Below are 12,656 nucleotides of genomic sequence, written 5' to 3'. Positions count from 1 at the left end.
GACGAAAAGAGACCCACATATTTATTTCTTTTATAAATGAATCTCCGTAAAGGAGTCCATCTGTGGGAGAGCTAGCCTCAGTAGAAGCCAGGTGAATCAATTGAGGGTCTAGTTTCAGAAAGGTCCACAATTCTGGTTAATGGACCTAACCAGTCCAAGAATCTGTCTTCAGAAGAGATGGGAATATCGGCGCTGACCAAGGAGAGGACAATAGAGCCAGGTGTGTAGCGAACAGATTTAATCCAATGCGACGCGTTTCACCGCGCTTGCGCGGTTTCATCAGGCATAACAAACACTTCTCAGGGAGGGATTTATATACACGCAGGTATTAACCCCTACCTGACAAAGTAGATTTTCACAAAAAATATATATATATACTCAGAAACTACATTTAAATACTTAAGATAAGCATATATGCTCATAAAATGCATCAAGGAAATATAATAATGAATAAACAATTAGTAAAATAAAACAATACAATAATAAAACCAAGAATTATAATAAAGAGGGGGGGATAATGGAAAATAGGGAAAGGACAAGGCACACATAATGCATGGGACATAAAAAACATATATACATAAAATATATATGTATATATACACATATGCGCACACACCCGCATGTGTGCCAACCCTACTGTATATGGTCAAGATATGACAATTAACAGACATATATACACATGTATACATACACATACATATACATACACATGTACATGGACACATGCGCGCAAAGACATATACGCACATGAATGCACCCACATGTATACATATTGAAACATAAGTAAAATTAAATTAAAACAGAGATAATGTTACTAATAATAATAATAATAATAACAATTGATAGAGGATCAGATAAAATAAAACTTTTTTACATAAACAAACAAACAGTTCAAACAGTGCGGGCACGTATGAATAAACATCGTTGGAACATCAAACATAAATACCTGCTACATAGCGTGTCAAAACATTTTACCCTTAAACATGATAATAATTTGGAGTCTCTAAAACTAACAATTCTTGAAACAATTCCATCTGACCATCCAAATAGGTACCAACGTCTTATTAATCGTGAATCCTACTGGATTCACAAGCTCTTAACATTGACCCCTAATGAGCTTAATGAGACCAAAGAGAATGTTAAATAACACCCACCCCTTGGTAAAGGTGGCTTCTCTGCGGTCTCTTATTCCCATGTGGTCACCTCTACAATTGTATACCAACGATCCTTTTCTCCTCTTTCTCCCCCTCTTTTTCACCGTAGCACTTTAACTAAGTGCTTAATATCAGTAAGTAGTAGTACACATTGAGCGTTTTTTCCAATAATTAGAGATCCTGTAACGCCAGTTCGGACTCCTGGGGTAGTTCTGATTGTTTTCAGTATAAGATTGCTGTTATGCATTATTTTGTTTCTTGTGTTATATTTTCATAGATATATATTTATGTAAAAAAGTTTTATTTTATCTGATCCTCTATCAATTGTTATTATTATTATTATTATTAGTAACATTATCTCTGTTTTAATTTAATTTTACTTATGTTTCAATATGTATACATGTGGGTGCATTCATGTGCGCACATGTGTACATGTGTATGTATATGTATGTGTATGTATACATGTGTATATATGTCTGTTAATTGTCATATCTTGACCATATACAGTAGGGTTGGCACACATGCGGGCATATGTGTATATATACATATATATTTTATGTATATATGTTTTTTATGTCCCATGCATTATGTGTGCCTTGTCCTTTCCCTATTTTCCATTATTCCTATTTCCCTCTTTATTATAACTCTTGGTTTTATTATTGTATTGTTTTATTTTACTAATTGTTTATTCATTATTATATTTCCTTGATGCATTTTATGAGCATATATGCTTATCTTAAGTATTTAAATGTAGTTTCTGAGTATATATATATATATATTTTTTTTGTGAAAATCTACTTTGTCAGGTAGGGGTTAATACCTGCGTGTATATAAATCCCTCCCTGAGAAGTGTTTGTTATGCCTGATGAAACCGCGCAAGCGCGGTGAAACGCGTCGCATTGGATTAAATCTGTTCGCTACACACCTGGCTCTATTGTCCTCTCCTTGGTCAGCGCCGATATTCCCATCTCTTCTGAAGTTCACCTTACACCTCTCCGCCATCTCTGGGAAGGCTGCAGACCGAGATCATCATATCAAACGCACATCTTGGTTGTGTGGGAGTACGCACAACCTGGCAGGGTGAGCCTTTACTTTTCCCTCCCCTCCCACACACCTGTGATCCCGTTGGTTCTTCACAAGGGAGCGCCTGTTTTTCTCTTTGCTTTAAAGAATCTGTCTTGGATAGTTCAAAATGAACGATCCTTCCCTTTTTTGGGATTTTTTCCCAGATTTATTTAAATATTTTACCAGAGTAGGATCGATATCTAGTGTATTAACAAGTTTATGTGGTAGAGTGGGTCTGGGGTACTCTGCTCGCAACTTGGTTCTAGTATCTAATGGGATGTTTAATATATATATATATAATATATATATATATATATATATATATATATTATAGAGAGAGAGAGAAACTGTGTTCCTGTGCTATCTAGAATAACTGATTTCTGATCCTCTGTATACAGAAGCACATCATCATCAGATACATCTTCATAAGCCAAGCTACCCTCTAATTCATAAAATTCTGCCTCCTCAGAGGAGGATTGGCTCAGGGATTGATTAAGAGTCTAGTTTGGATTTTTTGAGGCTCTGACAGCCTGTTTATTACTAACCTCACAGGCGGGGAGGGTAAGGCATGCGCTATGGCAGCATCAGCTGTAGTGCTTTTTAAAAACCATAAGTATCCTGATCCTCAACCTTTTTAGGTTTCTTTTGTTTTGTTGGAGGATCAGTAGAAAAACGCCTCTTTTGGGAGACCTTCCTTGACTTTTTCCAACCCTTGGGTAATTTAGAGGTGAAATCCTCTGAAGACCAACATTGGACTGAGGGAGTAGAAAGGCCTTCTTTGGGAGATTTAGAGACATGGCAAGAGCAACAGATTTTGCTACATCAGGGATAGAAGACATGGCGGTACGTACCGCTGATTGAACAGATTTAGAGACGGACTGATCCTCCATTTATTTGAATTAGGCTCTCATCAACAAATTCAAATTGTTGAGTCTCTGCCATTTTATTGGAGTCTTCATTAGCCATTGTATAGATATAGTTAATAAATAACTAATGTATATAGATGTAACTTAGATAATGTAAATAAATATATGATGTAAATGTATGAAATTTCAGTTATGAACTATAATATGAATAAATAATAAATTATTAAATTGGTATTTTAAATAAATATCAATTATGTATAGGGAATAATAATGAAACAGATAATGAATTATGAGAGCAAAATTATAAATGAGTAGAGGTATTAGAGAAGTATGAGGTAAAAGCTGAAAGAAAAAAATATATAAATAGATTAAATACTGAAACAGCCTAATAGATGGCGCTATAGGACAATAAATTAGAGGTATATGAGTGAACCTGAGCAGCGAATGTGGAGGAAACTAGCCCCGCTGACTGAAGACCTGACGAGAGTGTGGCCTTCTGGCAGGAATGACAAGCATGCTGTGAGGGGAAAGGAATGCACGCCAACAGCTGATCGCCAGCTGAAGGCGTAATCTCGAGAGTTCTCGGCAACGGCCAGGTCCAGCAAGAGGATGGGGATATTACAGGCTATGATGCAGTAAAAAAAATAAGATATAGATAAGAGTAAATTAATATTAAGAGACAATGTTAGGAAATAGATTGGAAGAATGAAGACCTAAAGGGGGAAAAGAATAACATTTGGAATATCCTACTATATCCTATGGAGGATAAGGAAGATACATGAATAAGACTATATAGATAGATAGATAGATAGATTTTAGAGAAAAAATCCAAGGGAAATTTATGTGGAGCAAAACATTTACAGTACTTGTTAATTGCAGAGCAGCCAAGAAGAGGAAGTTATTTACCTCTGAGCTCCTTATATCACCTATGCTGGCCATTGATTGGCTACTGCTCATACCTATTTTACATATTGTTAGCTTTTTGTCTGAATATCTGTTATTAACCCTTCGTTTGCTGCTATAAATAAGTAGTAAAGAAGAGATTGCATAATGTTCGCCTCCGTCTGTGTAACAACTCCAGAGAGAGTTGAGCTAAAAAGGTGAAAATGGCACTGCAGAGCCGCTATTTTCACATAGATAGTGATAGAATAGTGGTGTGTGATACTCAATTTTATGGAATAACCCTTCATCCCGTTGTATTTCTTAGCATATCAGACATTGTATTTGAAAAAATCTATTGATGTAAAATTTATAACGAAACATGTAATGACGACTATGCCATATTGTTTGCGTTAATGTAATTGTTTTCACAGGGTTAGCATAAAGGAGTCTTCCGTGGCTAAATTGGGATCGGTGTGTCGTAGAATCTACAGGATATTTTCGCATGCATATTTCCATCATCGCCAAATATTTGATGAATATGAGGTATGTTTCGTCATTTTGAAATATTTAATGGTGGGGATGGGGTAACATTTCAAGCAAATGGGAAACATCCGAATAGGTAGATCTTAAAGGTATTTTTAGTGATGGTTTTATTTATATAAAAAAATCTTTAAATATTCTAGGTTTTGACACTGGTGACTGAAACATACACAATAGGCAGATCCTACACCCTGTTCCAAATTATTATGCAAATTCTATAAAAGTGTCACAAAGATTAAATATTTTGTTTTTCAGTTTAACTCATAGATGTCAAAATAGTAAAAAAACGGATACGGCTCAATTGATACTAAATGGCACTGGTTAGACTGAGCAACCCAACACCTATACCCACGGTGTAAAAATGCAAGAAAAGTAAAACAATATTATGTTCGAGCTCAAGATTCTTTAGATATTGGGATAATAATTTATTTAATAAGCATAAAATAACATACATAAATAGGTGGTTCACATGGCCCTTGTGAACCACCCCTTAAAATTATATAATTTACCACAAATAAAATCAAATGAATATTGCACTGTGTAGGTAAAAATATAGCCAATACATAGAATACTACGAAATATGGTGGGATTAGATAAAATAGTCTATTGTAGCTGAGCTGGTCTTGTAAAGAAATGACTGGAGTAACTTCTATTATGACATTAAAGTGCATAACTTCAGATTTGTAATATATCTAGGTAAGTGTCTGTAACAGCTCCAGGCTTGGAAATAAGGTGCAATGAGGGTCTATATATGTCTCATCCTTACACCGCACATTCCGGCACAGATATATATCCAAACAGACAGGGTGTTGTACAGGGCGATGTCTGCCCGATATCTCTTTGTGGTAATATTGACCCACATAGCGATATGTAGAATGTAACCAATTCACCCTCCAGAGGATCAATAGATCTGGTGCTGCGCACCTCTCACCTCGTGGAGGCTCCGGGTGTCTGTGAGTAGATAGTTACGCCGTGCATCTGTAGATGCTGGCGGCATGGCCGGCTGGATTAGCGATCCCCGTGTGCTCACGCTCTCGATGTTTGTCAGCTAGAGATAACGTGGAGACTTTGCTAACAACGCTGTGCTAGCATCCTCTTGGATGCCGAGCCGATCACATCTGACAGAGGATGATGCGCTTGGATCACTCTGATGACAGAGGATGGTTCAAGGTGATTGACAACAGCTCAGTATAGGTGGATATTTGTGGTAGCGAGAAAATTTTAAGCCAGGCCCAATCACCCCCAAGCACTGTCCCCACCTGCACCGCCACCTGTACCCTCTGGATATTATCAGAGGTAGACTTTCCTGGCATAAATAAAGCCTGTCTGATCTGGTTAAATAATGGCAAGGATAGCCTGATTAAGGTGCCGGGCCAGGACCTTTTGTAAGAATTTTATAGTCAATATTCAACAGAGATATAAGTCTATATTAGCCACAATCCATTGGGTCCTTATCAGGTTTATGATGATGGTGGCATCATAAAGCGAAGTGGGCAGCATCCCATCACGGAACGCAGTTGCCAGCATATCTCAGGCAAAAGAATATTAGAATAGCGAATATAGACCTCCAAGGGAAGCTTGAGCAGTGACATAGGGGAGTCCAGTATATCCTTATAATTGGCTGGCAGAGTGGGGAATTCGATGGCATTGAGGGACGACGAGAGGTGCTCTGGAGTATACTGAACCTTTGAGGAATATAATTCCTCATAAAAGGTAGAAAACCGACCTGCAATGTCTACATTATCTATTAGAACTGTACCATCAGAGGCTAGCACCTTAAGAATCGGGGGAGTTGCAGAGTTTTGCCTAACTGTGTGCATGTAACTTACTGGACTACTTACCATGTTCAGAATATATACACAAAAAGAAAGTCGAGTTCAAACAACTCCTTAATTAAAATCATGATTTTATTAGTACAAATTTTAAAAAACAATGTGAACAGACGCCAATAATTGAAATTAGGATTAGGTTAGGTTCCAGTACAAAAAAGTAGGGCTACTGCCAGCTGCAATGGGCTAACATATAATATGATGTAACAAGTAATTAATATAATATCTCAGTCTCTAAGAGAACTGCACTGCAGTTTATCACCTCTTGATAAAGGGAAACCGAAACGATCGTAGGGGTCTGGACTCTGCAGCCTAATATGGGTAAGTTTACTATATGCATTTTATCTTACTAGTCTCTGTGTCTCTTTGCAGTCTGCATGGATCTATAGATAAGCGCTTGTGTTACTACTATATTATCACACTATCATTGCGCAATATTATATATTTTTATTTGTTTGCACTAATTTATATCCTATTATACCTACAATTGTGGTTAGTGTATACTTTGAATACCGTATATAGAGCACTTTAGTAGCAATAACTGATATGCAGTGCAGTTCTCTTAGAGACTGAGATATTATATTAATTACTTGTTACATCATATTATATGTTAGCCCATTGCAGCTGGCAGTAGCCCTACTTTTTTGTACTGGAACCTAACCTAATCCTAATTTCAATTATTGGCGTCTGTTCACATTGTTTTTTAAAATTTGTACTAATAAAATCATGATTTTAATTAAGGAGTTGTTTGAACTCGACTTTCTTTTTGTGTATATGGTATTATGAGTTCTCCTGTGTCCATGCAGGAATTAGTGTGCCCCCGATTGTATGCCTTAGAGGCAAGGGGTGATCATGCACGTTTAATGCTAGGACCTGTATTAATCATGTTCAGAATATAGTTGTTTGGTGAAAAATAGCTTCCTGTTCATCTCATTGAGGTGTAACATATACAAACGACCCATGGACAGCCATGCTTGTTTTTTGGCCTTAGAGGGATAATGGGTATATACCGCTTCCCACTCAGAGCATTTCTCAACTAATTAAAGGACAAGTCTCACAGTAAATAATTGTTCAGCTTTTAGTGCAGAAGGTAAAGTTATATAGGTTTGTAAATCACTTCCATTACCAATGCTGCTTAGAAACAAGCTTTATCTGCATTCTTCTGTCTGACAGGAAATTCAGCTGTTCCAGGTTTTCATGACTTTCGACCCCCTATTCAGGCTGTTATCAGCAGCATCCCGGGGCCGTGACGTGACAATTACCCAGAAAACCCCTGTGCTGCAGAGAGCTCCCTGTGCTTGGCCTTAGCCCCTCCCATCTGATGAATATTCACACTGTCCTCCCTCTGTTCTGCAGTGATTGGCTGAGCAGCACTGCCTATATGCCGGCTGATTCAGATCATAGCAGAGTCAGCAAACAGGCTGATCTCTCCCCTCTCCTTGCTAATGTTTTTACACTGAGAACGGAGGAGAGGGGGGAGGGGAGGGAGCTGCCAGCGTAGACCTGTCACACTGAGCACTGGGGAGAGAGGAGTGCAGGGCAGAGAAGGGAGGAGGTGATTGTGCCACTGTAAAGCAGGAGGGGGAGGGAGTGATTTTACAGTGTAAAACTGCAGTTTCAACTCCAGGGTCCCTCTCTCTGAGCACTGAGATTACATTTTGTTTCCTCGTGACCACCCTGCTGTATAGGGCTATGATTGGAGCTCAGTGTTATGTGGGAGGGAGCTAGCAGAGCTGTGGGAGTGACTAACATAAGTTAGGGGTGGTAACAAGCTCTCTGCTCAGGCAGCTGAGAGCAGGAAATGTGAGCAGTGCATGCAGGGAAATGTAGTCTTTGAGATCACAGGCATAGCCACCATAACCAGGAAGTAACTGGAATTTATGAGCTGAATAGCCGGTGAATGGGGGGCGGAAAAAAAAATCACAAACATGTCAGAGAGGTGGTAGGTGAATATACTATGGAATGGCTAGGTATTTTTTTTTTTCTTTGCTGCATGGGATATCTTCTTTAAATCTCCTTTCGGGAGGTGTCTTTTTTTTTTTCCTTAAATGAAGAGAGTGTACCGAAGACAGTCATTAAGGTGTGCCTTAAACTTCTCCCACAACAAGAACAGATTCCCCACCTCTAGGTGAGCCTTTGGGAAAACACAGAGTCTGTCTGGAATTCTATCTTGCGGACCTATCACCCGTGGTCCATACTCCAACCTCTCCACCTGTGCATATCCCAGGGCATTCGAAAAAAAACATATCTATGAGCGATAGCGTTCCTACCAATAGTATAACATGAGTAAATACGGAGCCTAACATGAAACACATAGAGTCAGCCCATCTCCTCCAACAGAGAGGCAAGAGGGGTGGATCGAGATGCCAGAGGAGCAGATAAGATGTTACGCCTATCTATGGACTGATCCATAACCATATTAAAGTCACCCATACAAAACAGTCTAACAGCCGGGTAGCCAACAGCAAATGTGATACCATATGTACCAGTTCGAGAGAGGCTGGTGGGGGCGCATAGAGAAAAAGCAGAACATAAGGGGCATTATTAATAAAGGCATAGATAAAAATAAATATACCATGGGGATCTTTGTGGACACATACAGGCTCCCATCGAACTGCCCTATGAACCAGAGAGGGATTATTAATGGCACATAATTATTGTCTTAAAAATGTGCTTAATGTCCACCCAGAAACACATGCAGCATTTTCCCCCCCTGGTATGGGGCAGTTGGCATCAGCCTTATAAGAAGTTTTTGCCTTCCTCTGAATCAACACAGCAGGGACATAATAGGGATATAGGTCGAACTTGATGGACTTTTTTCAATCTTATAAACTGAGAAAAGAGGGGAATTAATTGAGTGGTGTTTCATATACCACTCTTATCTAAAATTACACCTGTGTCCACTGCACTCGATTTATTGAGAGGTGCACATCTCTCAAAAAATCCAGAGCATTTTATGCCGACCATGCTTAGAGGGCTCTGATATATTCACCCACTTGAATGCCTTGGGTGCTTATCTTTATTTAAAAAGCATCATATCCTAATTTTTTAATTTTAATTTTGTTTCTTTGTTGTGTATTTTTCAGAATGAAACTTTCTTGTGTCATCGCTTCACCAAATTTGTTATGAAGTATAATTTGATGTCAAAGGATAATCTGATTGTTCCCATTTTGGAAGAAGAGGTTCAAAGACTGGTTGCTGGAGAGAGCGAAGCATAATGATATCTGTACAATGTATAAAGCTTTTTTTCCAAATTTAAATGATTATATGTTTTATTTTAAATAAAAGGAAATTAAAAGCTTTTGGGAAAGCCTGGCATCAAATTAAGTATAAAAACTTGGATTGTATGTTAGACCTATGGCATATATGGCTATATCTGACATTTTTGTGTAATATTGTGTTCATATATTGTGTTGACAACCATTTTAGCTGTAAATCTCTTAATTATAATATTCACAAAGAAAAAAAGTTTTTACCTATATTGGCAATTTGATGAGATTGGTTACCTAAATAATAACCTTGCAATTGGACATTTGTGAAGGATAGGTTCTTAGCAAATACCTAGATTACATTTTTCATAGCAATCAAGTAAGTTTTTAATTATTATATATTAATCTGTGTTGCTGTTCAGTTTAGAGGGATCTGTTAGATTTTCTTTAATTTAGCTATTTGTATTCAGATTATATGGTTGTATGAAAGTTATGCATTATATGCAACACAATATAATTTGAGTCGTTGTAACATTTAATGAAAAATAAGTTAAGAAAACTGTTCTACTGCATTAAAGTTTCATTGTAAGTATTTCATTAATATTGTTTTATTTGTATATCAGAAGATATTGATTCCTGTATAAAGACTGCCATTTTTTTAGGGCTGCAACTAACAACTATTTTCATAATGGCTTATCTGGTAGATTATATTTTCAATTAATTGACTAATGGGATAAAAAAAACTGTATTGGAGAAGATCATCATTTTAAGTTAGATTAGGGAGGGAGTTAATGAGGGTTCTGTACTGAAAGGTGGGAGGTAGTTAATGGTGGGACCGTGTACCTGAGTTTGGAAGGGAGTTAATGAGTGGATAGGACTAGACTGGATGTCTTCTATGTGTTTGTGTATAAGGGATGCATTGTGTTGGGTAGGCTAGAGGCTGAGAGAGAGAGTTTTTTTTTATATTATATTTATATATGTATAATTATTTTTTAAATACATTTTCAAGAAAATTAAGTTTCTTATTTCTTTCCCCCATCCCTGTTTCCTACCTGTGACCATAGAGGAGGGCAACACATTCCCTTGTTGTCCAGTGGCATCCAACCTTCCCCCTAGCCGTGAAGAGGGAGCCCAGCACACATGATCTTCCACTTCCTGCGTTTACTCATTGCAACTATTGTCTGACCTGTCATATGGAGCTGCAAGAAGCAAAAGATTGTGTGCTGCCCCCCCCCCCCCTTTAACCCCTTAAGGACCCAGCCAATTTTCACTGTAGGACCCGGCCGTTTTATGCACATCTGATTACTGTCACTTTAAACATTAATAACTCTGGGATGCTTTTACCTTTCATTCTGATTCGAGATTGTTTTTTCGTGACATATTCTACTTTATGTTATTGGTAAATTTTTGTCGATACTTCATGCATCATTTCTTGGTGAAAAATTCAAAAATTTTATGAAAAAATGTAAAATGTTTTTAACTTTGAAGTTCTCTGCTTATAAGGAAAATGAATATTCCAAATAAATTATATATTGATTCACATAAACAATAGGTCTACTTTATGTTTGCATCATAAAGTTGACATGTTTTTACTTTTGGAAGACATCAGAGGGCATCGAAGTATAGCAGCAATTTTTCACAAAATTTTCAAAATCAGAATTTTTCAGGGACCAGTTCAGTTTTGAAGTGGGTTTGAAGGGCTTTCATATTAAAAATACCCCATAAATGACCCCATTATAAAAACTGCACTACTCAAAGTATTCAAAATGACATTCAAAAGGTTTGTTAACCCTTTAGGTGTTTCACAGGAATAGCAGCAAATTGAAGGAGAAAATTCTAAATCTTCATTTTTTACACTGGCATGTTCTTGTAGACCCAGTTATTGAATTTTTACAAGGGGTAAAAGGAGAGAAATCTTCCTAAAATGTGTAACCCAATTTCTCTCGAGTAAGGAAATACCTCATATTTGTATCTCAAGTGTTCGGCGGGCACAGTAGAGGGCTCAGAAGGGAAATAGCGACAGTGGGATTTTGGAGAGTGAGTTTTTCTGAAATGGTTTTTGGGAGGCATGTCACATTTAGGAAGCCCCTATGGTGCCAGAACAGCAAAAAAAAACAAACACATGGCATACTATTTTGGAAACTACACCCCTCAAGGCACGTAACAAGGGGTACAGTGAGCCTTAACACTTCACAGGAGTTTGACGACTTTTTGTTAAAATCGGATGTGTAAATGAAAAAAAAAAATTTCCCTAAAATGCTGGTTTTTCCACAAATGTTACATTTTTACAAGGGGTAATAGAAGAAAATGACCCCCAAAATTTGTAACCCCATTTCTTCTGAGTATGGAAATACCCAATGTGTGTACATCGAGTGCTCTGCGGGCAAACTACAATGCTCACAAGAGGAGGAGCGCCATCGAGCTTTTGGAGACAGAATTTGGTTGGAATAGAAGTCTGGGGCCATGTGCGTTTACAAAGCCCCCCGTGGTGCCAGAACAGTGGACCCCCCCCCCACATGTGACCTTATTTCGGAAACTACACCCCTCACAGAATTTAATAAAGGGTGCAGTGAGTATTTACACCCCACTGGCGTTTGACAGATCTTTGGAACAGTGGGCTGTGCAAATGAAAAATTACATTTTTCATTTTCACGGACCACTGTTCCAAAAATCTGTCAGACACCTGTGGGGCATAAATGCTCACTGTACCCCTTATTACATTACATGAGGGGTGTAGTTTCCAAAATGGGGTCACATGTGGGGGGGGGGGTTCCATTGTTCTGGCACTATGGGGGCTTAGTAAACACACGTGGCCTTCAATTCCGGACAAATTTTCTCTTCAAAATCCCAATGGTGCTCCTTCTCTTCTGAGCATTGTAGTGCGCCAGCAGAGCAATTTACATCCACATTTGGGGTATGTTCTTACTCAGAAGAAATGGGGTTACAAATTTTGGGGGGCTTTTTTCCCTATTTTCCCTTGTGAAAATGAAAAATTTTGGGTAACACCAGCATTTTAGGAAATTATTATTATTATTTTTTCCCCATCCAACTTTGAAGAATTTTCATTAAACACCTGTGGGGTGTTAAGGCTCACTATACCCCTTGTTACAT

General features: G+C 37.9%; 1 protein-coding gene across 1 annotated transcript in view; it reads left to right on the top strand.

Annotated features, from left to right (window-relative positions):
* MOB4 (MOB family member 4, phocein) overlaps window positions 1–10,137 on the top strand; it is a 281,748-nt gene extending 271,611 nt beyond the window's left edge. The window contains exons 7-8 of the mRNA XM_056533393.1: window positions 4,399–4,510; window positions 9,423–10,137. Coding sequence (XP_056389368.1) covers window positions 4,399–4,510; window positions 9,423–9,554 — 244 coding nt within the window. The 3' untranslated portion in view covers window positions 9,555–10,137. The remainder of the gene's footprint in view (window positions 1–4,398; window positions 4,511–9,422) is intronic.
* Window positions 10,138–12,656: the final 2,519 nt, after the last annotated feature.

This window comes from Hyla sarda, chromosome 8 (genome assembly GCF_029499605.1).
Source record: "Hyla sarda isolate aHylSar1 chromosome 8, aHylSar1.hap1, whole genome shotgun sequence".
NCBI lineage: Eukaryota > Metazoa > Chordata > Amphibia > Anura > Hylidae > Hyla > Hyla sarda.
The sequence above is the reverse complement of the archived record's forward strand: the minus strand, read 5'-3'. Positions and strand labels throughout refer to the sequence as shown.